Source organism: Aquarana catesbeiana, linkage group LG05 (assembly GCF_042186555.1).
Source record: "Aquarana catesbeiana isolate 2022-GZ linkage group LG05, ASM4218655v1, whole genome shotgun sequence".
Classification (NCBI taxonomy): Eukaryota; Metazoa; Chordata; class Amphibia; order Anura; family Ranidae; genus Aquarana; species Aquarana catesbeiana.
Genome location: NC_133328.1, coordinates 168732713 through 168759045, shown reverse-complemented (window position 1 = coordinate 168759045; position 26333 = coordinate 168732713). Strand labels below are relative to the sequence as shown.

The window sequence follows — 26333 nt, the reverse complement described above, 5'->3', positions numbered from 1 at the left end:
ATAATGCCACAGTTATTGATGCAGGTAATGGGCACTTCATGAGATAAAAAGTTAGACTACCTTTTTTCTCCAGAAAAAAAGGACAAAAGACCGGCTCCGGAAATTTTGTTCAGGCTTCCAAGGCCCAGTTCTGTCATAAGCCGTGAAACCCCAAATCTGCCAAGTCCTTAGGCAAGTCTTCCTCACAGTGCGGGGTGCCCCCCTTGTAAAGGTGGGGGATGTCTTTTATTCTTCATGGCAATCTTGTCCCAGGACATTTCAGACATCTTGGTACAGAACCTTGTTTCTGCCTTGACCCACGCTTCATGTTACCAAACTTGCCAATTTCTCTGTAAGGAATTGTGAACCACCACACTGCTCCACAGAAGCTCCTCTCCCTAAGGGCCAAAACCATGGTCCCAGAGGAAGAGAGGTTCCTGGGTTTTTATTCCAATCATTTCATCGTCCCCAGAGGAAAAGAATGAAATTTCATAGTGTTCGAAAGTTCTGTATGGTATCAACATGGTCAGACACTGCTTCCCTGTACCAAGGAGATTTTCTGGCCTCCACTGACAACTAGGTTGTGAACTTCCCATTACCACATTTCCATCTTCTTGAAGCGCTACCTCATTTTGCTGTGGACACACATTACCAATTTGTAGCCCTTCTTTTTGACTTGCCCACTGCACCCTGTGTCTTCAATAAGGCACTAGACCCAATTCTCGCTCTGCTAATCTCAGGGCAACCCCATTGTGGGATAATTTGAGACCTTTCTAATGGAACAATTTGCCCAAGCTCTGTCAGCTTTGTCCGATGGATCTACATGGTCCATAGGTTTGGGTGGATCCTAAGTCTACAGAAGTCTGTGCTGGAACCATTGCATCACTTGGAGTATCTGGGCCTGTTCCTGGCTCTGTTCAAGGTTTCTCATCCACAGAACAAAATTCAGAATCTCTGCTTCAGTGCTTGCAGTTTTGAACAGTCCTGGAGCCAACAAACCCTACATTTTTACATGGGGGTTCTAGCCTTTATGGTGACCTCCGTCAGGGCTGTTCCTTATGATCAATATTACTGCCCACCCTTGCAACTCAACCTTATGGCAGGCAGGCTCATTCTCTGGACCATTACATCCACCTGACCTCCAAAACCAGGCCTGCCTTGACTTGGTGGATAACAAATCCAGTGCTAGAACTGGAATGGTCTAGAAAGTTCTCACAGCGAATGCCAGTCTGTTGTGCTGGGGAGTAGTCCTCGCTGCGAACACAAATGTCAGGGTCAACTACCGGAATAGCCTAATTCTTCACTTTTTTTTTTTTTTTTCTATTGTAAAATTTTGCAAATAAGTCATTTTTCTTCATAAATTTGGGCCAAATGTATACTGCTACATATCTTTAGTAAAAAATAACCCAAATTAGTGTATATTATTTGGTCTCTGTGAAAGTTAGAGTCTACAAGCTATGGTGCAAATCATTGAAAATTGATCACACCTGATGTACTGAAGGCCTATCTCATTTCTTGAGACCCTAACAAGCCAGGAAAGTACAAATACCCTCCAAATGACCCCTTTTGGAAAGCAGACATTCCAATGTATTTATTTATTTTTTGAAGTTGTAATTTTTTCCCACAATTCTTGGGAAAATGAAGAAATTTTTTTTACACACAATTTGTCATAACAACAATATAATAACAAGTTATTTCTCTCAAAAAGGACGTGCATACGTGCAGTGACACCCCAAAAAACATTCTGCTACTCCTCCTGAGTATAGTGATACCACATTTGTGAGACTTTTACACAGCCTGGCCACATGCAGAGGTCCAACATCCAAGTAGCACCTCCAGGCGTTCTAGGAGCATAAATTACACACATAAATTCATGCCAACCTATCACATTGTTGAAGGCCCTTCATATTTCTAACACATAACATGTACTGTACATACCAATTACAAACCAAAATACATTCTGCTAAGCAAAGGGTAAAGAAAAGATTACCTGCGGTTTTAGTAGTGCAGTGGTCCACAGAGGAGAGCATCGGTCCAGGCAGCAGGCAGAAACGTGGACAGCGACAGCAAAACAGGCAGCAGGCAGGAATACTGTCCGTAGTTAGTACAGGCAGAGATCTGGTCAGCACAGCCAAAGTATTTGTCCAGGGAGCAGGCAGGACCATCAAGTTTAGGGCATCGGTCAGGAAAGAATGGGGACAGTGGTAGGGGCTTCTCCCATCCAAATCTCTTTGAAGCCTCCGGACAACCAGACCTTGTTCTGGGAACACAGAAAACCAAAAACTGGTTTTCTCAACTCAGAACACTATTCTGGAGCCCCTCACATATGTGAGACCCCTTTGTAGCAGGGTGAAAGATCAGTCCAAGGAGCAGGCAAAAACATGGTCAACAGGCCGAGGTCAGTGCAGGTAAAAGTCAGAAATAGATGGTAGGCAGAGGCATATTCGATAGTCCAGGGTCAGTTCACGTTAAAGGCAGAAACATGGCGGATAAACAATGCAGACGGCAGGCAGAGCCGTAGTCGATAAACAGGCCAGGGTCAGTTCACATGGAAGGCAATGATATGGTTTGTTGAGGCATCAGGGAAATATTCAGGACGGAAATTGAAAACGGGGAAATATGGGCTAATAGTTTATAAGAGTGTGATAGTGTCTGAAGCATTCTCCGATGCAAAGGCCAGGGTGGGAAGGACATTGGAGACAATGGAAACTGGTGTCTTTCCTTACTGCTCTTTTGGTGCACACCCGACTTTTTTTGGCGTCGTCTTCCAGATCCAGATGGTGGAATATGGTCAGGAAAATAGAGCTCATGTAGTCTGCTGACACAATCGGAGTGAATGCTTTCTGGGGGGGATACTTGTTGATATATCAGGGGAGTGACAATGTCTTCAATAAACTTTAGGAAGGTGTTGGGTGTTTTTCTATTGATTTTTGATAAATGATGAAAGAATTATACATGGCCAAATGAAAAAATGAAACTGCAACTTTTTTTATACCAGAAAAGGGTTTTCCGTGTTGATAAATAGGGCTGCAACATTTGATCATTTAAATCCACCCCCCCCATGAATTTATTGTACTCGAGGATACAGGAAGGCTTTCGAACGGGACCACGTCTTCTGCGAAGTTCCACCGAGGTGTCATCATGCATGGTGGACATAATGTACACATCTTTCCTATCCCTCCACTTCACAGCCAACACTTCCACGTTTCCTCAAGCTTGTCCTTTCCCCCCATTTGTAGCGTTGTGGTGACTAGATTCTGTGGGAAGCCCTTTCTGTTTTTCCTTGCTGTACCGCAGGCCAAAGTATTTTTTAGGTATAGGTGGCAAACTGGTATAGTAATTGCCCATGTAAATATGATACCCCTTTTTGGAGGAGTGGGAATGCCAGCTCCCAGACAATTTTTCCGCTTATTCCCATGTACGGTGGACACTCAAGGGGCTGGAGCCTGGGAGTCTTTTCCTTTGTACATGCGGAATGAATGCACATATCCGGTGGAGCTTTCACAGAGCTTGTTGAACTTCAACCCGTGCCTTGCCCTCTTACTGGGGATATACTGCTTGATTCCCAGCCGGCCTGTGAAATGGACCAGGGATTCGTCCACAGAGATGTTCTTGTCAGGGATATACATTTCGGCAAACCTCTTGGAGAAAAAAATCAATTGGGGGGGCAAATTTTATATAATTTATCTGAGTCTGGGTGATTTTGAGGGGGGGGGGGGGGGGGCACTGTGAATTATCGTTGAAATGCAGGAAGAGCATTATAATCTCATATCGGGACCTGGACATGACAGATGAAAAAATTGGCATGTGGTGGATAGGGTTGGTCGTCCAATATTTATGCACTTCATTTTTTTATTTTTTTTGTAAGCCCCATGTTGAGCATTAGGCCTAAAAACAATTTAAGCTCCTCCACTGTTAGGGGTCTCCATTCAAAAGGGCAGGCATAGCTTGAGCTGGGGTTATTTTCAATGAATTGTTGGGCAAAAAGATTGGTTTGGTACATGATGCTTTGAACTAATTCGTCAGTGAAAAATAAATTTAAAAAATCAATTTCGGAAGAACCTTCTGTGTTGACTTGCACACTTGGCTGTGCTGTGAAAGGGGGGATCGTGGCTGACCCTGTGCTGGAGGGCAGCCACAATGGGTTTGCCAAGGCATTTGGAAGCTGGGTTTGGGCCCTACAGTCAGGTCCATAAATATTGGGGCATCGACACAATTCTAATCTTTTTGGCTCTATACACCACCACAATGGATTTGAAATGAAACAAATAAGATGTGCTTTAACTGCAGACTTTCAGCTCTAATTTGGAGGTATTTACATTCAAATCTGGTGAACGGTGTAGGAAATACAACGGTTTGTATATGTGCCTCACACTTTTTAAGGGACCAAAAGTAATGGGACAGGTTAACAATCATTCATCAAACTTTCACTTTTTAATACTTGGTTGCAAATCCTTGGTTGCAGTCAATTTACAGCCTGAAGTCTGGAATGCATAGACATCACCGGATGTTGGGTTTCATCCCTGGTGATGCTCTGCCAGGCCTCTACTGCAACTGTCTTCAGTTCCTGCTTGTTCTTGGGACATTTTCCCTTCAGTTTTGTCTTCAGCAAGTGAAATGCATGCTCAATCGGATTCAGGTCAGTTGATTGACTTGGCCATTGCATAACATTCTACTTTTTTTCCTTAAAAAACTCTTTGGTTGCTTTCGCAGTATGCTTCGAGTCATTGTCTATCTGCACTGTGAAGCACCGTCCAATGAGTTCTGAAGCATTTTGCTGAGCAGATAATATTGCCAGAAACACTTCAGAATTCATCCTGCTTTTGTCAGCAGTCACATCATTAATAAATACAAGAGAACCAGTTCCATTGGCAGCCATACATGCCCACGCCATGACAGTACCACCACCATGCTTCACTGATGAAGTGGTATGCTTTGGATCATGAGCAGTTCCTTTCCTTCTCCATACTGTTCTCTTCCCATCACTCTGGTACAAGTTGATCTTTGTCTCATCTGTCCATAGGATGTTGTTCCAGAACTGTGAAGGGAAGGAAAAAACGAAATCTCAAAATTTAAATAAAAATAAAATATATATAAAATAGCAAGTGGTTAAATAACCTAGTGCAAATATGCCAAGTAATGAACAAATAACCGGATTAATTAATCCCAATACGTCCTCCAAAAAATATGCATTAGAAGATATATAGTCCCATTTAATACTTAAACAGAATAAAGTGCTTTTGTGCTGGTAAAAAACTTTTTTGAAATATATGCACTTGGAAATAGAAAATATAGTCCCAACAATAAATATCAGAAATTAAAGTACTTCTGTGCTGGTGAAGACAATAATTGTGTTGATAATTTCAACTTTGCAAAGGTGATCACAGCATGCGTGACTTATCCGTGCTCTTATTATTGGCTGCACTCACCGGAATTTCCCCCCTCTTGGGGTATGGAGCATTCATAGTATCTGCCACTGTGTAGCACTTTGGAGGCTGGGTATTCCCCGGTGTGATAGCAGTTGTCACTCAATTCTGCCAATCAGTGATGGCTGTATTCGTTCCTTTTTTTAAGCTTTCTTTTCTTCCCTTTTCATCTGGTGATCTAGCTAATAAGTCTCTTGTTTTTCACAAGCTTCAGCAGAATGTATCAAATAATAATTCTTTATCCTAATCTCATGGTGCATCAGCGTGTTATTCCCCCGGGGGGACAAGCTGGCTGTCCATAGCAGAGTAACACGCTGATGCACCATTTTTCGTTCTTTCTTTTTAAGGATGTTCCAAACAGTTGATTTGTCCACACCTAATGTTTTTGCTATATCTCTGAGGGGTTTGTTTTGTTTTTTCACCCTAATGATTGCTTCACTGATAGTAACAGCTCTTTGGATCTCATATTGAGAGTTGACAGCAACAGATTCCAAATGCAAATAGCACACTTGAAATGAACTCTGAACCTTTTATCTGCTCCTTGTAAATGGTCTAATGAGGGAATAACACACAGCTGAGCAGCCAATTGTCCCATTACTTTTGGTCCCTTAAAAAGTGGGAGGCACAAACTGTTGTAATTCCTACAACGTTCACCTGATTTGGATGTAAATACCCTCAAATTAAAGCTGAAAGTCTGCAGTTAAAGCACATCTTGTTTCATTTCAAATCCATTGTGGTGGTGTATGGAGCCAAAAAGATTAGAATTGTGTCATTGTCCCAATATTTATGGACCTGACTGTGATTCTTTGGCGTGCAATTCCCCAACTTGTACTGGGCCTTTCCTCCTGGGGTCTAGCAGCGCTTGTACTGGGTCTAGCGCTGTTGGCACTGCTGGTAGCTGCCTAGTGTTCAGACCGTCATCTTTTTGGATGGACTAGTTCCTCCTCCGATTCGGATCCTGATGTGCTGTCTTCGGGGGGCTCGTATTCTGAACTAGAATCGGAATCAGAATTGGGCGGTGAGAGCTCCCCGTAGCTCTCATCGATCAGACTCAGAATTTGAAATGCCTCTTCTGGCATGTATACCTTTCTGGACATAGTGGCTGTATGACGGGGGACACTGATGGGCTGCACGTCAGGGACTATTGGGCTGAACGTTAAGGACTAATGGGCTGCACCTTGGTAGTAAATGGCTGCAGGCAGGTACTCCTGATGGGTTTACGGGACAGGTACTCAGACGGGATGGATGGATGACAGGTACTCTGGTGGCGTGTACTCCTGTTGACGGGTACTCTGATGGCGTGTACTCTGGTGACAGATACTCTGATGGCGGGTAATCTGGTGACAGGTACTCCTGTGACAGGTACTGTGGCGACAGGTACTCTGATGGCGGGTACTCTGGTGACAGGTACTCTGATGGGTAATCTGGTGACAGGTACTGTGATGACAGGTACTCCAGTGACAGGTACGCTTTATTTGGGGGGGGGGATCTGGACACTGTAGAATAAACTGTAACTGTAATCTGTAACTCACTGTTAGCTAATCTCCTCACACTGGATTGGTGTGTGAGAAGAAGAACCCAGCAACAGCCGTTGCACTGCGGTTTGTTGACATTTGTGACCGGCTGTGATTGGATACAGTTGGTCCTGTGGTAAAGAGCCAATTTAATTGGCTCTTTACCCTGATCAGGGCTGGGCTTTGTCAGAGAGTAAAGCCTCAACCCCGATCGCCGCGCTGCGCGCCCCGGGGGGCGCGCATGAGTGGCGTGCACGGCGCTCTTCATAGTGACCGGCTGTGATTGGATACAGCCGGTCAGGATGCTTCTCACACTCCGCTACCCGCTCATTACCCCTATCGGGAATGGCTTGATCCGAGGGACATGGTGGATCCCCAATCGCAGCGCTGCGGCAAGCCGAGGACGTCATATGATGACCACTCAGGATGAGAGATCCCATCTGCGGACGTCATATGACTATGGCTGGGTAATGAAGTGGTTAAAGACTAAGCCTTTTTGTGAAACTTGTTGCTTACAAGTTAAAATCAATATTTCTTTCTCGTACATCACGGGACACAGAGCCTCAGTAATTACTGATGAGTTATATAGGGTATCACTAGGTGATTGGACACTGGCACACCCTAAACAGGAAGTTCAACCCCCTATATAATCCCTCCCCTTACAGGGATACCTCAGTTTTTTCACCAGTGTCTTAGGTGTTGGTCACGTGTAAAGATGTGCTGTGCTGAGCTCCAAAGGGAATATCCTATACTGGAGCAAGCCATGCAAACCGGATCCATTTCAAGGTGTCCTTTTTAGGCTGAATTGGATGGTACCCGGGCCTCGTGTCCGAAGAAACAAGGTTTTACCTGTAACGCTTCTCTTTTTTTAGAGAGCTGGACCCCGGGATCCAGTATTTGGTTTTTCTATCCTTGGCGGGGCGCTTTACGGGCCCAGAACTGTGGATCCTCCTTTTCTAGGGGGCCCCTGTCTCTGAAGGTTTTCCAAACTGAGCCCACCGTGAGAGGTGAAGATTGGGTCTGTATAACAGAACCCTGCAGCTGGATAAGGTAAGGGAGATTCCTCAGAATTTTTTAATTCTAGTAGGTTTCTCCTTTTAAGTAAATGTATGCAATGCCTATTGTCGCCACCGGGGGCTGCCAAGAGCACATACCTTCACATGCTTGATTTGTCTGTCTCAGTGTTCACGCTGCACAGCTCCTCCAGCCAAGCTCCAGGTAGGATGGGGGGCTCTTCCTCAGGGATATTCCCCCCAGGATTAGGGGGGCCGCGGTGGTCTGAAAGGTGGTAGTATACCGCGCTGCCCCGCCGCCACTACTATTGGCAGATCCCATCATCTGCCGGCCTCTCTCCTTCCTCCTCCACCCCAGCCTCCCCTCCATGCTTGTCCCGGAGGGTCGGCTCGCGCAGAAAAGCGCACGTTTTTTTAAAAAACGAGGAAGGGGCGGGAGGGGTGGTCAGAGGAGGGGGGGGCGGAGACGCCCACATCGCAGGCTGCACAGGCTATAAAAAGCACACTTTTGCAGGTGCACTCAGCCTATGGAGGGACACAGAGCTGGCGGTTGCATGTAAGGTGGGACATAGGCATTCTCCCAGGCAGCATTTACTTAGAAACATTTGACTGGGCATTGGTAGCAGCGACATTTGCTGTACTACATCGCTCAGCAGTCAGCGTTTTATTTGTGCGATACCTCCACCTTGTTGCTTTGCACTATGGGTAGAAGAGGTACAAATACCCCAAAAACCAGAGGCTCTAGGGGATCTCCCTCAGGCTCTGAGGACCCCCCTTCTGCAGCGCCTTCCCCCCTGAAGGACCTGGGATGGCCGGCCAGGGAGAGCCATTGGGATCAGGGGCTGCACCTGCTTCTGGCACTTCAGCCCCTGTATACATTACGCAGGAGGTTTTTTCCTCAACCATTAATGGACTAGAGGAAAGATGGCCTTAATTGCATCTTCACTCAGTGGAAGAAAACGCAATAGGTCTTCCTCTGTTACCCAGGACCCTCAGGCAGAGGAACTCTGGGGAAAAAGGAGAAGAATCCCTTTCAGAGGATCGGGATGGGACTGATGATTCCTCCTCTGAGGAATCAAGTGGAGAAGGGCCCTCTTCAGCTTCTCAGGATGAGAAGGTGTTAGTACAGATCCTTGCTGGATTGGTTCGCTCCACATTTAAATTACCCGTATCTGAGTCAAAGAACCCTCTTCTTCTTTGGGTTCACTGAAGCCTCCTCAAACAACACATGCTTTTCCTGTTCATAATTTACTAGAAAAGCTCATTTATTCTGAGTGGGATCACCCAGATAAACATTTTTTTCCGCCTAAAAAGTTTTCAACACTTTATCCTATGGAGGAAAAGTTTACAAAGATGTGGGGGATACCAGCTGTTGACGCCGCCATTTCCTCCGTAAATAAAAGTCTGACTTGTCCTGTAGACAATGCTCAGATGCTCAGGGATCCTGTTGATAAAAAGATGGAATCCCTGTTAAAATATTTTCTCCTTAGCAGGCTCAGTGGCTCAACCTGCAGTGGCAGCGATCAGAGTCTGTCAATACTTGAGAGACCATGTTAAGCAGGTCCTCAAAGTTCTACCTGAACAGCAGGCCCAGGGGTTGGCTAACCTTCCAGCGGCCTTATGCTTTGCTGTTGACGCTATCAGAGATTCTATCATCCAAACCTCTCTTCTTTCACTTGGATTGGTGCATATGCGTAGAATCACCATGTAAGAAGCTTCTGACTGGATTTCCATTTCGTGGTGCAAGACTATTTGGAGAGGATTTGGACAATTATATCCAAAGGATCTCTAGTGGGAAAAGCACTCTCTTACGTGTTAAGAAAAGGAGTAAGCGTCCCTCTTTCAAACGGGCTCTTTTCCCAGTGCCAGGAGCATCAGCCTCCAGGCAGTCGCGACGGCCTCCTCCATCAGGGGCAAGAAATAAATTTCAGAGTCAGCCCCAGGGACAAAAGAAGTCCTGGGGGAAGAAGCCTACTAGACAAGACGCTAAAACCTCTTTATGAAGGAGCGCCCCCGCTCGCTCGGGTGGTGGGAAGATTGCTACGGTTCTCAAAGCTCTGGCAGGAGGATTTCCAGGACAGATGGGTAATCTCCACGGTAACTCTAGGTTACAAACTGGAGTTCCAAGAATTCCCCTCTCCTCGTTTCCTCAGTTCAAATGTCCCCAGAGATCCAGAGAAAAAGCAGTCGCTCCTTCTAACATTGGAGCGACTATTGTCGCAAGAAGTCATCATGGTGGTTCCCATGGAAGAACAGGGATTGGGATTTTATTCCAACCTTTTTACGGTTCAAAAACCAAACGGAGATGTCAGACCCATCCTGGATCTAAAGGATCTAAATCGATTCCAAAGGATTCGATTCTTTCGCATGGAATCAATCCGGTCAGTAGTCTCCATCCTACAGGGAGGAGAATTTCTGGCATCAATAGACATCAGGGATGCATCTGCATGTACCCATTTTCCCTGCTCATCAAAAGTACTTGTGCTTCAAAATAGAAGGACACCATTTTCAGTTTGTGGCCCTGTCTTTCGGGCTAGCCACTGCACCTCGAGTGTTTACAAAGATCTTGGCTCCTCCTCTGGCCAGATTAAGGACTCGGGATATAACTGTCATAGCATACCTAGACAACCTGCTCTTGATAGACCGGTCGGTAGCCTGTTTGAGCGGGAACTTGGTGACCACAGTCAACTACCTGGAACACCTAGGTTGGGTTCTCAACCTAGAAAAGTCTTTCTTAAAACCAGTAAGAAGACTATAGTATTTGGGGCTGGTCATAGATACAAGCCAGGAGAAGGTGTTTTTACCTCAGGCAAAGATCAGTGCCTTAAGAGAGCTGATTCAGGTAGTCAGGACCAAAAAGGGTCCTTCTGTCCGTCTTTGTATGAGGCTGCTGGGAAAGATGGTGGCTTCATTCGAAGCAGTTCTCTATGCTCCGTATCATTCAAGACTGCTGCAACACAGTATCCTGTCTGCTTGGAACAAGAAGGTACAGGCATTAGATTTTCCGATGCACCTGTCTCATGTAGTACGTCAGAGCCTCAGTTGGTGGTTAATACCCGAAAGCCTGCAGAAGGGGAAATCCTTTTTACCGGTTACCTGGATGGTGGTAACAACGGATGCCAGTCTTTCGGGTTGGGGAGCAGCTCTGGAACAGTCTGCGGTCCAGGGGGAATGGTCAGAAATCGTGAAGACCTAACCCATCAACATTCTGGAGATCCGTGCGGCATATCTAGCCCTAAGGGCCTGGACTCTCAGGCTACAGGGTTGCCCTGTCAGGATCCAGTCCGACAATGCCACAGCAGTGGCCTACATCTATCATCAGGGAGGCACCAGGAGTCGTGCAGCTCAGAGGGAGGTGAACCAGATTTTAGTCTGGGCAGAAAAGCATGTGCCATGCATATCGGCAGTTTTCATCCCAGGGATAGAGAACTGGCAGGCGGACTATTTGAGTCGCCAACGGTTAGTAACGGGGGAATGGTCTCTTCACCCCGATGTCTTTTGGGCCATATGCCAAAGATGGGGGATACCAGATGTAGATTTCTTTGCGTCCAGGATCAACAACAAGGTCGACAAGTTTGTGGCAAGAACAGGGGATCCTCTTGCATATGGGACAGATGCGTTGGTGATTCCGTGGCATCAGTTCTCACTGATTTATGCGTTTCCTCCTATTATGCTACTGCCACGGCTCCTTCGCAGGATCTGGCAGGAAAAGAAGTCGGTACTTCTGGTGGCCCAAAGAGCTTGGTATGCAGAGATAGTAAGAATGACAGTGGGTTCCCTGTGGATCCTACCGTCACGTCCAGACCTATTATCTCAAGGTCCAGTATTCCATCCTGCCTTACAAACGCTAAATTTGACGGTTTGGCTGTTGAGACCCACGTTCTGAGGAGTAGTGGGCTTTCAGGTCCTGTGATTTCTACTTTAATCAATGCTAGGAAGCCAGCTTCCAGAGTGATTTATCATAGAGTTTGGAGGACTCATGTATCCTGGTGTGAAGCCAGGGGTTGACATCCCAGAAAATATGTCATTGGTAGAATTCTTGACTTTCTACAAATAGGATTAGAGATGAAGCTGGCCTTGAGTACCATCAAGGGCCAGGTCTTGGCCTTATCAGTGTTATTTCAACGACCACTTGCTTCTCATTCCTTGGTCCGAACTTTTATGCAAGGGGTGACGCGTCTTAATCCTCCAGTTAAAGCGCCCCTAAACCCCTGGGACTTTAATTTGGTTCTGTCGGTTTTACAGAAACAGCCTTTTGAGCCCATACATCAGATTCCCTTGGTCTTATTGACAAGGAAGCTAATTTTCCTGGTAGCAATTTCTTCTGCTAGAAGAGTATCAGAGTTAGCAGCCCTTTCCTGTAAATAGCCTTATTTGATCATGCATAAGGATAGACTGGTATTGCGCCCTCATCCTAGCTTTCTACCAAAGGTGGTTTCAGATTTCCATCTAAACCAAGATATTGTTCTGCCTTCCTTTTTTCCAGATCCTTGTTCCTCGGAAGAAAGGTCACTACATTCTTTGGATGTAGTAAGGGCAGTCAGGACCTTTCTGGAGGCAACTGCTCAGGTTCACAAAACGGATGTTTTGTTCATACTACCAGAAGGTCCCAATAGAGGGCAGGCAGCGTCAAGGTCTACCCTTTCGAAATGGATTCGACAAATGATTCAGGCTTACGGTTTGAAACAAAAAATTCCACCTCCACCTTTTCAGGTCAAGGCACACTCCACAAGGACGATTAGTGCCTCATGGGCGGTGCGGCACCGGGCCTCTATGGCTCAAATCTGTAAGGCCACAACCTGGTCTTCAGTCCATACGTTCACCAGATTTTTTCAGGTGGATGTGGGAAGGCATGAGGATATCGCCTTTGGGCGTAGTGTGCTGCAGGCAGCAGTACGAGGTCCTCAGGTCTGATTACACCCTACATGTGTGGTCCCTCGCCTCAAATAGCATTGCTCTGGGACGTCCCATCAGTAATTACTGAGGCTCTGTGTCCCGTGATGTACGAGAAGGAAAATAGGATTTTTTTTATAACAGCTTACCTGTAAAATCCCTTTCTTTTGATGTACATCACGGGACACAGAGGTCCCGCCCCTCTTCTAATACACTTATATTGCTTTGCTACAAAACTGAGGTATCCCTGTAAGGGGAGGGATTATATAGGGGGTTGAACTTCCTGTTTAGGGTGTGCCAGTGTCCAATCACCTAGTGAAACCCTATATAACCCATCAGTAATTACTGAGGCTCTGTGTCCCGTGATGTACATCAAAAGAAAAGGATTTTACAGGTAAGCTGTTATAAAAAATCCTATTTTTTTGCTAGAAAATTACTTAGAACCTCCAAACATTATATATATATATATATATATATATATATATATATATATATATATATATATATATATATATATATATATATATATATATATATATATATATATATATATATATATATATATATAATTTTTTTTTTAGGAGAGACCCTAGAGAAAAAAATGGCGGTTGTTGCAATATGTTATGTCACACTGTATTTGCGCAGCGGTCTTTCAAATGCTATTTTTTGGGAAAGAATACACTTCAATTAATTAAAAAAAACTAAACAGTAAAGTTAGCACAATTTTTTTTTTTTTTGTATAACGTGAAAGATGATGTTACGTCCCGAGAATCGTGTTTTTTATTCTAAGCAAAAATATTGTGATTCTCAGTTGATCAAAAATCGTGTAGTGTTTTTGGCCTCTAGAAACCGAAGGTTCTAAAAGTGTTGAGAATTTTCCAAAGAATTCAGACATAGTGGTGTCACGAACCATGAATCAGACTGAGACAGCAAATGCAGTAAAAATCACACTTTTTAATACAATGGTAAAAATGGTACAGAACAGTAAACGTAATCAAAACATAGCCAGGTATCGGAAGCCAAAGCTGATAGACAAGCCAGTAAATCAGGAAACCAGAGATCAGCGTAGTCTGAGGCAGCAGAACAGGATCAAGAACCAAAAGGAACGTCAGCCGGGCAACGTCTTCAACATGAACACAACAGAGAATCTCCAGATATTTTGACCAAGGCGAAGACAGGAAAAGGAATGAACAAAGCAGTTTAAATAGCCAGAAAGGGCTGGCTGTAGGCAGGACTGACAAGCAGGTAATGATAACCAAGTGAGCCACTGGAAGATCAATGATTGCTGACAATTATCCAGCAGCTGAGCGGCCTGAGCACAGAGAAGGGAGCTGCTAATAGCCCAGCCCTGACAAGTGGCAGGGTAAGCTGCTTTTCTCAGACAGGCCACATGTTATTTTCCTAAGAGGGAGCCAGAGTCTGATAATGGAATCGGCGTCATAATAGGACACTGCTCCGGGACCAGGGGTCAGCTATCACCCTGAGTGGTGGTTAGTTTCCTCTAGGCTATCTGCAGAATGCATGCTATTTGGCCTTTTTGTCCTAGCTCTCCTGTGCCTGTAATCTGCCATTGCTAAGTGAGGGGATCCCTAGTGAGGTACTCACATGTATGGAGTGCCGAATAGGTGGGGTTGTGTGTGTCCAGATCTGGGAGTCGCTGTAACCCAGGTGCTTTCCATGTTCCTGTGGCTGTATCTCTGTAGAAGATGAGGTAAAGTTCTGGGTATGTCCAATCATCCCTGCTTTAAGTAATTTTGCCCCGGACAAGACCTCCCCAATACACGGTTAATATATAGATAAGCTTGGAGGACCCCTGCTGGGCCTCCCTACCCGGGCCTCCCCCCAACCCCGCCCTCCCTCCCCCCCTCACGTGGGCTTCTACAGTGACTTGGTTTAGAAGTTTTTAAAACTCTACTCTTGCCATTAATTGTGCGGTTGAAATATATTATCTGCACTGTACTTACTGTCTTGATTTGGTATGGACGATCATTGTACAATATCGGTCTTGAAAAAAAAAAAGTTCTGGGTATCCTTATCCCAGGGACATGTTGGCTTCACATTTAAATTAATATTTAAAATGTTACTAAACCCATAACAGTAAAAATAGTGTGTATATGCAGCAAAGCGTGCCTGTTATACTCACTGTTGAATCTTAGGGGTTAATCCTCTGCATTGTGTACAAAGGTTGTTTAATCCTGTCTTCTCTGATCCTCCCGTTCTTCCACTGTCCCCTAACCATCTCATGATAAGACAGAGACTTTGGAGTCACTTTGCACATGCTCAGCTTGGTGTGTATTGCTATAGAGTTTTTTTTTTTTGAATGCAGGATCCTGGGTTTAGTAACACTTTAAGAAACCATGGAGCTAAATACCCCCATACATTATTTGTTAATAAAACTAAAATGTTCCCTCTAACTTCCCTTGGTCTGTAAGATGATGTGCTAATGCTGCAAGCATTCTGAGCGAGTATTTTTATGATTTTTATAACCGATTTCTGTTTTTTACTTTGATCCACAGATTTTGGAATCTAGCCTGTCCAAAGAGATCATACATAATTGCAGGAAGTGCCAATAATCCGCCACCTGTATCTTATTTCAGCAAGATAATTGAGGGCACAGAAGTTGTTCAGGTAATAGTTTTCTTAAAATACAAAACTTAAATCAGAATATAAATAATCGAGTTTTCTTCATAAACCTATTTTAAAGAACCATGTTCCAAATAAGAGTCCTACAGGGTGAATGTTGGGTGAGTAGAGAACAGATGGGTAAATCGGCCAACCTTTTTTGCTTCTGGTATTATTCCAGTGGAAATAGGAAAAAATGTTAACAGTCATAATTTTTTGCTACAGGTCATTTTTTTTTGTCTAAATGATCATTATGGCTGCATTTATTTGGGGCTAATTGTGTGTTGAGCATATGAATATTTGCATATTTTGCATTTGCATTTGTGAATAGATGTGAATTTTCAAAGTCTGAACAATGCTAAAATTGTGTTAACAAACATGTCAGAGTTCAGCATGTTATTATCCTAAAGTGTTAAAAGTACTTGTGATGTCTTTGGTTGAACGCATAGGGGTATGTTTATTAAAAGTTTACAGAACAAAATAAACCACTTTGAAGGAAAATAATGGTCAGTGCCCATCTGCAGCCTCAATGCAGGCTGATCTGTGCCCATCTGCAGCCTCAATGCAGCCTGATCTGTGCCCATCTGCAGCCTCAATGCAGCCTGATCTGTGCCCATCTGCAGCCTCAATGCAGCCTGATCTGTGCCCATCTGCAGCCTCAATGCAGCCTGATCTGTGCCCATCTGCAGCCTCAATGCAGCCTGATCTGTGCCCATCTGCAGCCTCAATGCAGCCTGATCTGTGCCCATCTGCAGCCTCAATGCAGCCTGATCTGTGCCCATCTGCAGCCTCACCATCTCTCATGCAGGAAATCACCGAGCCGTCATCTCCTGTTTACTTGGCTCTCAGTCGGAAGTCACATACACAGTCCCGTCTCCGCCATGGGCATTGGACCAGCTCATGTGATTGACAGAACACTGGTCCAATGCTGGTGGCGGAGGCGGGACTGTGTGTAACGTCAGAGCCGAGTGAGAGCCGATTATACAGGAGATGATGGCTCGGTGAATTCTGGCGTCCCCCTCCTTTCCCTCTGAGGTACAGTATCGGCGTATAACATGCACCGGTGATTTTCAGGAGGAAAAGGTGTGTGTTATACGCAAATAAATACGTTATTTCCTATAATTTGTGGCTCAATCTAGTGGCCAGAATGTATTATTTTGCTGAACTACTTTATTTTTTATGATTGAATAACATTCAACCTGGACAGAAAAATAGCCTGGTAACATTTGATTTTGCCCCAATCATTTAGATCTTTACATGCAAATTCACAGGATGAACAGCTCTGCAAATGTTTTATAAATACAATACAGTATTTCTTTCAGAATAAAATGACAATGACTTGATAATATTCGGTAGCACAGCAGACTGGTGTTTGTCATCCTTATGTAGAATGCACAGAGAAGCATTATGCAGCATGCACATAGTCATGCAAGAGAGGCGATGCTGACAGGCTGCAGAGACGTCGGAGAGGGGAGATTAAGCAGGAGTATCATATCACACATGTAAAACATGACAAATAAACTTTGTACGCTTAGTCAGCAAAAGAGATGAGGAGTCACATATTGCCTGTCTATTCACAGTCATTAATCTACAGAGGTTCCAAGGAAGAAATAGGTAGAGGTGTTTGATATGTTACTGTGATAATATCATCGCCATGTAGACAGAAAGTTATACAACTCCACACTATTTCCAAGATGTAGTAATGAAAGTGGTTAATGCGCTAAACCTTAAAACTCAAAACAGAGCTGCTACAATGTGACAAACATAAATATATGGTGGGTAAATTGTAGCGCTAATAAAAAACACAACATAAACACCATGTAAAGTGATGTGTAAATGTCTCTCCAAACATGTGAGAGTACCCCACTAAAAGGGCATACTCAAAAATGAAAAAAAAGTCAATGAAAATGGTGATGAGGTGAAGTGGATCAGGAATGAAGCCCCTTCAACATTCTAAATATCCAATCTGGGGTCTTCTAAACAGTAAATGGGTTTAGGTACGCTTACCAGAACCGGTGGACTCTAGTGCCAGCAGCATAGAGTCAATTGAGCAGTGTGACACCACGGGCAGGTGTAAAGATGGCCCAGAGAGGATGGATGTTTTCTGGACACGGACCACACGGCTGGATCGCAATAACCAAAACAGGAATGGACTCAAAGTGCGGACGTCACTACACACTACCGCTTTCTAGCGGTATTGCGTCAGTGGGCGGGGTTTCTGTGGCCGCGATCGTAGTACGCAGGCGCGCTGCGGCTTCCTAGGGAGAACGTTTGTTGTCACAGCTCTCCCTAGGAAGCCGCAGCGTGCCTGCGCACTACGAACGCGGCCACAGAAATCCCTCCCACTGACGTAAGGCTGCTAGAAAGCGGTAGTGTGTAGTGACGTCCGCACTTTGAGTCCATTCCTGTTTTGGTTATTGCGATCCAGCCGTGTGGTCCGTGTCCGGAAACCATCCATCCTCTCTGGGCCATCTTTACACCTGCCCGTGGTGTTACACTGCTCAATTGACTCTATGCTGCTGGCACTAGAGTCCACCGGTTCTGGTAAGCGTACCTAAACCCATTTACTGTTTTGAAGACCCCAGATTGGATATTTAGAATGTTGAAGGAGCTTCATTCCTGATCCACTTCACCTCATCACCATTTTCATTGACTTTTTTTAAAATTTTTGAGTATGCCCTTTTAGTGGGGTACTCTCACATGTTTGGATAGACATTTACACATCACTTCACATGGTGTTTATGTTGTATTTCCAAGATGTGCAATTCTCTAGACTGCTTCATCCTCCAAAAAGTGAAAAAGTATCGGTTCCCGTATCTACACATGACCGACGGATTCTTCCCGTTCTCTCTTTCTACACTCTAATTACTGTGTGTGTGTGCCTACCTGTGCAGGAGTCATGGAAAAGTGACGTAATGAGGATTAATGTTCTTAGCATGATGCAGTGGGGTTAATTTCAAATTGTTATGTAAAACAAAAAAAAATTAAAATTACTTACCTTGGACCCATGGTTTCCAGCCAGCTCATTTAAGTCCAGTGATGTCTACAGAATCATGTAAAAGCTTACAATCCCAAATCTGATGAGAATTGCACTCTAGTGCGATTTATTTACTAGCTTAATAGAGGTCAATGTATTCAATGTGAGGTCCACTTTTAGACCCCTTTCACACTGGGGCGGTTTTCGGCGCTTTAGCTAAGCTAAGCGCCTGAAAACCACCTCCCATTCATTCCAGCGTATCTTTTCACACTGGGGCGGTGCACTTGCGGGATGTTCGGAAAAGTCCTGCAAGCAGCATCTTTGGGGTGGTTTGGGAGCGCTGTATTTAGCAATCCCAAAACGCCCTGCCCATTGGAATGAAAAGCGATTCGGAAAGCGCCACAACACGAGAGTTTTTAAACCCCTTCTTTGGGGTTAAAAGCGCCCCACTAGTGAGTGAAAAGCGCCGCTTAAACAGCACTAAAACGTGCAGCGATTTAGTGCTAACGCGACTGCAGCTCTGTGTGAAAGGGGTCTAATAGTTACTCAATGGTATTTCAGTTTTCATGTTTTTTTTTTTTTAACAAATACAAATAAACATTTATGTTTAGTATATTGAAAAGCTAAGTGAAAAATGTGATGTCTTCACTAATTTATTAACGTAGGAGGAGAACATTGTCTGCTTTTAAAGTCTGGCTTTCACAAAAGAAATAGCCTTGTTTCGCAATCACTAATTTGTGGTCCTGGAAATTTCTCTGTGTGGTCACTATAATATGGAATGTTAATGACACATTGGGAATTCACTAATTTTCCTTACTAAATCTAATGTGGTAAAGCTTCACTTTGTAAAGAATACCCAATCAGATACAAGAAAAAAAATAAAAAAATCATTTTTGCTTGCACATGATTGGATGATGGAAATCAGCAGAACTTTACCACATTTACTAAGCTGTAGGGGAAAAAGAGTGCAACTGCACTTGCAAAGTGCACAGTATATATGCCTTTTTATAAATCAACCTCAACAACTATTTAAGACTCTGGGTTCAAGTCACAGAGAAAGGCAAAAAAATGGTTTTGAATTATGGACCTTTAAAGCGGAGTTCCACCCAAAAGTGGAACGTCCGCTCATTTGTCTCCTCTCCCCCTCCGGTGCCACAATTGGCACCTTTGACAGGTATACTGTTCCCACTTCCGGGCGTCATGACGTCACCGCGGGGCTCCCTCCTCCTCTCGCTGTCGCCGGGTCAGTAGGAGAGAGGAGAGGGGTCTCGCGCATGCGCAGTAGAGTAGGGTTCCCGGTGTGAAGCCGTAAGGCTACACTGCCGGGTTACCTTACCCGCAATGGTGGCGGCAGCACCCAACAGATGATGGAAACATCAGCTGCGGTGCCGACATCGCTGGACTCCAGGACAGGTAAGTGTAAAAAATAAATTTTTGGGCGGACCTCTGCTTTAAGAATCATTGTCTACTCTGTTTTCCATGGATATCTGCTTGGTTTATAACTGGCACACAGCTTGAGGAAAATATGCATGCTTTTGCACACATTTAAAGTGTTACCCCAACATTTCATATTCCTGATATGTGCCTGCTCTACCATGTACTTATTTGAGAAAGTATCCAGTTCCCTTTGTATTTCTTCCTTTGTGTTCCTGCCAGCCTCTTTGCTTTCCTGTTAAAATATGACCACACTAAGCAGGAGAGCACATTGTGGTCAGTTCTCTAGCTATGCTGTTAACTCAGCCTGCTCACCTCCAATAATAAGACTTGTTCTGACACGCCCCTCCTGCACAGCCATTCACTGGGAAGTAAAGTGTGCTGCTGCTTCTCCTCCTCCCCCAGCTTCTTATGCAGCTGAGAGGAGAACAGAAGGAATGGGATCATTTATTAAAAAAAAAGGAAAAATGTTTTTATAATGTTTTTTTATATCTATACAAAAATGTTTTGCCTTTCAATTCTATTTTAAACTGAATGGGTCATTTTACAAGGTGATTGTTTACAGTCACTTTAAACACCTGCTTGGGGGTTCTAGTTGCAAATAAGCCAAAAACAATAAGTCCTTTTGCCATTGTGTCATTTTCCAGCTAGCATGTGATAACAATCCAGGGTGATGTTACAATAAGCACATTGAAAGGCTCCTTACATTGATCTTGTGTGTGAGGCGGTTTCAAGGAATCATCATACAATCTGATTGTAGGAGCCTGCCATGCTAAGCAAATGTGATGAGACTCCTGGGCCCTCCTGACCAATGGCCTAAAGCAGTGATGGCGAACCTTGGCACCCCAGATGTTTTGGAACTACATTTCCCATGATGCACATCAACACTACAGAGTTTGTGGGCATGATGGGAAATGTAGTTCCAAAACATCTGGGGTGCCAGGGTTTGCCATCACTGGCCTAAAGCACATGTGGACCTGCACTACCAAGACGGCCGTACACATCAGAGAATAATGTTCCATTTGAAACATACCCATTTGGCACACACTATAAACATCACAGATAATCAGAGAAATGTCATTTGGCAATCACATAGAATTAAAAAGGCAATGATCTGAATCTCTGAATCATAACATTTTTTCCTGAGGCAGATACACTAGTTGTCATTGTATGATTCTTGCATAAACTTCAGGGTCTAGCCTAAAGAAGACTATGACTATTCAATTAATTTTCATTTTTCTATCCTGCATGAAAAGTTTCTCCAAGTCTGGTTCTTGACTAAAGCATCAAAATCTGTGGTTAAATCCTCTTCCACATACTGTATAGAAAGGCCTCCATCCGTCAATCAGTGGTGGGGGAGACCTGATGGCCTTTGTAGAGACCTGGGAAGGTCCACATGGGTGTGTGAAATAGTTTCCATGTCTCAACAATATAGGGTGGACAGATTTAGAAATTGTTGAAAAGGGGATTATTCTTCCATTCTTTCAACCAAACCTGATTGAAGTTCTGAAACCCAAAGAAATCATTCATCCTATTTCAGACTCCAGGGCTCTCAGTGTCTTTGTTCATTTACTTCATTTTGCTCAGACTTTTTGTCATCCTTGAAATAAAGACGCATATTTTCACATTCTCATCTTTCCAGGTCATAAGTGATTTCTTCTTTGCCCTTTTTCATGTTGTGGCCCCTCCTTTCAATCTTACCTTCAGGGGGTATTCACAAAGTGCCTCATTTCAGTTCTGGGTCTTCTTTGTGTAGGATGTTTTCGAATCATCAGATCAGACACTGTGGGAGAGATTTACTAAAACTGAAGCACTCAGAATCTGGTGCAGCTGTGCATGGTAGCCAATCGGCTTCTAACTTCAGCTTTGTTCAAATAAGCTTTGACATCAAATCCTGAAACCTGATTGGCTTCTATTCAGAGCTTCACCAGATTTTGGACTCTCCAGTTTTAGTAAATCTCCCCGTCTTGAGACCAGGACAGGATAAATAGAGAGGGAGAATCTCCTTAACATAGACACCGACAACAACAAAAACCTGACAGTTTCACTAATCTTCTCATTCTATCCCCAAAAAGTTTTTGCTTTATATAAACTTCAATTATAAACTGTTTTATTTGAAGTGATTGTGCTGGAATTTGCAGTGTATGACCAAAAATTTGTAAGCACCTGGCCATCACAATTATATGAGCTTGTTGGACATCCCATTCTAAAGCATTGGTCCATATACTTTTGGCCATATTGTGTTTCTAGTGGCCAGGCGTGTGTTTTTCTATTGCAAGAAGGATTGCAGCCTTTTAAAAAATAGAAATATAAATGCATAATTGTGAATCATGTATTATCCATACGTTAGAAAAAAATACACACACCTTGTTCAAAATACTAAGGGTGAAATTTTCAAAAACTGAAGCAGACAGAATCTAGAGCAGATGTGCAAAGTGACCAGTCTGCTTCAGCTTCTTCAGTTAAGCTTTGAAAATGAAAGATAGAAGCTGATTGGTTGCCATTTAAATTAGCTCTGGATCCTGTCTGCTCCATTTCTTGTAAATTGTAAAAAGATAATCAGCAGCACTTTCAGTAGCTGGTATTAAAAATGTTTCCACAGGGGTGCAGCAGAGCCCAGCCTTTATGTCAATATGGTTAGTTTACTTTTGAACGATATAGAGATTGTATTTCTCTCCTTCCCAATCTATTGTTGACAGCAGCCTATAATATATACTTCCCAATCTGCACATGTTTAAATTAAGTCTGTTCCTCTTAATTGATAACCTTCACTCATTATTATGTTTTCTAAATGTACAGATTTGCAAAATGTTTTACATATATTACTCTCTTTGTCTAATTTTATACTTGTTCACTTTAACTTGTAGGAAATTCAGAGTAAGCATACAGCGGGGCCCAGCGAAGATGCCCCTCGCAGAGGACCTGAATCACTGCCAGCAGGACACCATGACATTATTACGGACATGGCCACCTTCCAAACCACACAAGGCTTTATAGTAACAGCCTCCAGGGATGGCATTGTGAAAGTGTGGAAGTAAAGTTCACTGAAGCTGGAGCCTGTTAAAGGACTAATAGTTACCAATGACAACTGCTGAGTCCTGCTATGCATGGCTTGAGTTGTAGGCCTCTTGAGCAAGGCTGCCAGCCTAGAATATGTCAGCCAGTGACATAAAATGGCTCTGCAATGAGCCTTCTCCATACAAACTGTTCATAGTATTATTCAGAATGTTTAAGAGCTTATTACAAGCTTTTGGAAAATGTTCTCTTCCCCTTTATGGCCCCGGAATATATTAACAGCTTTCTCATTCCTGTGTGTATACAAGCTGTAAACGGTGGATACATGATATTTAAGTTGTTTGTTAGTTTATACTTTGAATGCTTGTTTACACGAGTTTGGATGAAAGTATGCATTTTGCACTAATGTTCTCATATTGATATTAAAAACAAAAATACCTGTATACTAAATTTGTGTAGCATCATTTGAGAGAATGTGTATGGAGTGAAGGAAAGGGGAGACATGATTGAAACCTTTAAATACATGACCTCAAAATATTTTTATTTACTTTTTTACCAAGAGAGTAGTTGATACTTATGCCGTGTACACACGAGCGGAATTTCCGACAGAAAGAGTCCGATGGGAGCTTTTTATCGTATATTCTGACTGTGTGTATGCCCCATCAGACTTTTTCTGTCGAAAATTCAGAGGGACTTAGAGAACATGTTCTATATTTTTCCAACGGAACAAATTACTATCGGGAAAACCGCTCGTCTGTATGCTGTTCCGACACACCAAAAACGACGCATGCGCTGAAGCAAGTACGAGACGGAAGCTATTGGCTACTGGCTATTGAACTTCCGTTTTCTACTCCTGTCGTACGTGTAGTACGTCACCGTGTTCTGGACGGCCGGAATTTGGTGTGACCGTGTGTATGCAAGACAGCTTGAGCGGAATTCTGTCAGAACTCCGTCTTAAAAACCTTTAGCGTTTATTCCGATGGCAAAACCAGTCGTGTGTACAGGGCATTAGAATAAACTTCCAGTTAAGGTAGTGAGTCACCCAACAATAAGTACTCGGACAAAAAAATATATATAAAAAAAAAAGAAATGGGGCAAACTGAATAGATCACTTTGGGTTTTTTTTCTGCCCTTATTCTTCTATTGAGGAGAAGAATTCAAAGCAATGAATGATCTTAAAATAAAATAAAAATCTGCGATGGGGTATTTACATATATCTGGATAAAGCAGCCACTATGCTATTGTGATACCAATAGCTAATAAACAAAAAATGCCAAAAAGCAGCTCTAAATCCAAAAAACAGTACAGTGAAACCATAAACACCACACATAAATAAAAAATTAAATAAAGTGCGACCATACAATTCATGCTCAATAAACATACAAGTAAAGTGCAAACATATATATAGTAAAGAAAAAAGTCTAATACACAATCCTTGATACATAACAACTTATATGTGGCAACTAATATGTTGCTAGAAGTGTCCCCACACTCCTACTTTCTGCTAAAAAAATGTGCATCCACCACCGTGTGTCAACATTTAAAGGAGCCTCTTACCAGTGTAGACCAGGGGTGTTCAATATGCGGCCCAGGTATGTCTGGAGAAATGCCCTTCAAGAATAGAAGCCACGGCAGCTGCCCCCCCATTTCATTTGCCCCCCCCCCCCCCCCCCCCCCCGGTCCACAATCTCCCCACACAGCTTATACCAGGGTTGCCAACAGTCATTCATTTCAAGGACAGTGTGTAAAATCCATGATTTTTACATCTGTCCATGAATGTCTGTTACGGACATGCAGTCTGCTTTTCCATAATGGATATTAACAAAAATGGCACCAGGAACCTTTTTCCTGCATTAAACGCAGGCACAACAGTCCATTCAAATGAATATGCAAATGGTAATAAAAGGATGGCGCTCACATGTATACAGCATTTAGTCGTGAATAACATAAATACAGAAATAAAAAATTAAAGAAATTAAACCACCCTGGGAAAACCCAGATTATGTTGCCAACACCCCTTGAATTGGAGACAGAAAATAGAAAGGTACCCCCCCCCCCCCCCCCCGGTACTTGGGACTTTAAAGGCAGACTCAAAAAATGTTAAATTGATTTGTTAAAAAGGTGTATACAGTTTATTAGTACATAGTAAAAGACATTGGTGCACGCATCACCATACATAACAGGAGAGTAAGTATAAGCTCATAAAGAGCTGGGTGGTAGCATTGTATTCTCCTCTTGTTGTGCCCACCGCGTTTCAGGAACAGAATATCCCTTCTTCAGGAGAATATAAATGAGAAGATCATAAGTGTGGAACATTCTATGATAGAACGTAACATCAGTTAAAAACACATGAGTGGGCAAGGAAAGCACATACCATATATCAATTTTCACAGTGGAGCATACCTACCAAGATATGGCCCACATTGGACAGTTAAAAACAATCAAAGGTCAATCTGCATCAGGTTAGGACAGTTCCCTCAAGGTGAATCCCCTGGAAGATGGAAGGGGAACCACCCAGGTGCAATGAGCCAGTGAGAGAGGGACAACGTCAGGGGAGAGGAGAGGGGTTCCAAGAGGTAGGAGAGAGGGAGGTTTGTATCACTGATGATATCTACTCACACCTGAAATGTGAATCAATAATAATGAGGTAGTGAGGGCACATAAAATTGTCCCTGCGTGTACCAGCATTTAACAAAAACAGGGTACAACAGATTATTATAGATCATCCACATCCCATACATAAATGCAGGATTTACATATGATTGCAGAATCTATACTAAACAACCCTGAGGGGAATATTCATGGCCACCATATGGGTTAACTTAGAGCTTTCCACCGCGGGGTGCATAGAAAGCCAGTATGGCAGTGCCACACGTATGCAGTGTGTTAGCCAAGTATTGATGTCCATAATCAAAATGAGAGATGCTATCTCTATGATAAGGTACCTACCTTCTAGTATTCCCAGAAAATGAGGATTGCCCACTCTGTAGTCCACCTGAATGGCAGCGTCTGCATAAGGCAGACACGCCACTTTTAATGTGCTGTAAGACGTACGCGCATGCACGGTGAGGTCGCTTGGGGCATGAGCACGTTCCATGGCATCCACGATGACACTAAGTGTGGGGCGTGCCAGATTGGAAGTTCACTCATCGCAAGGCTTGGAGGTTGCAATAGGATCCCACGGACTGCGAGTGCACCCCCCCCCCCCCACACCAAGAAGAGCGAGAGGGTGTCATGCATCCGCACACCACTGACGCACATGTAAAGGCGGCAAATGCACCGCAAGAGGGACACCCCATGGGGAACATGGGTGCACCTCAAACAACGCAATAGACGGGAGGCCCTTGTGCACCGGGTGGGGGCAGACTGAAGCCACAGGGAGGGGAACAGGTGTCCCATCATGCAGAGGAGGGGAGAACAATTACATGTCTCCTCCATGTGACATGGGCCATGCATAAAC

General features: G+C 43.7%; 1 protein-coding gene across 2 annotated transcripts in view; it reads left to right on the top strand.

The window, feature by feature from the left end:
- Nucleotides 1-23323, top strand: part of PIK3R4 (phosphoinositide-3-kinase regulatory subunit 4) — a 134300-nt gene extending 110977 nt beyond the window's left edge. For both annotated transcript variants that reach the window (XM_073630334.1, XM_073630335.1), the window contains exons 19-20: nucleotides 15342-15453; nucleotides 22726-23323. In XM_073630334.1, the coding sequence (XP_073486435.1) occupies nucleotides 15342-15453; nucleotides 22726-22896 (283 nt within the window). In that variant the 3' untranslated portion in view covers nucleotides 22897-23323. The remainder of the gene's footprint in view (nucleotides 1-15341; nucleotides 15454-22725) is intronic.
- The last annotated feature ends 3010 nt before the right edge of the window (nucleotides 23324-26333 follow it).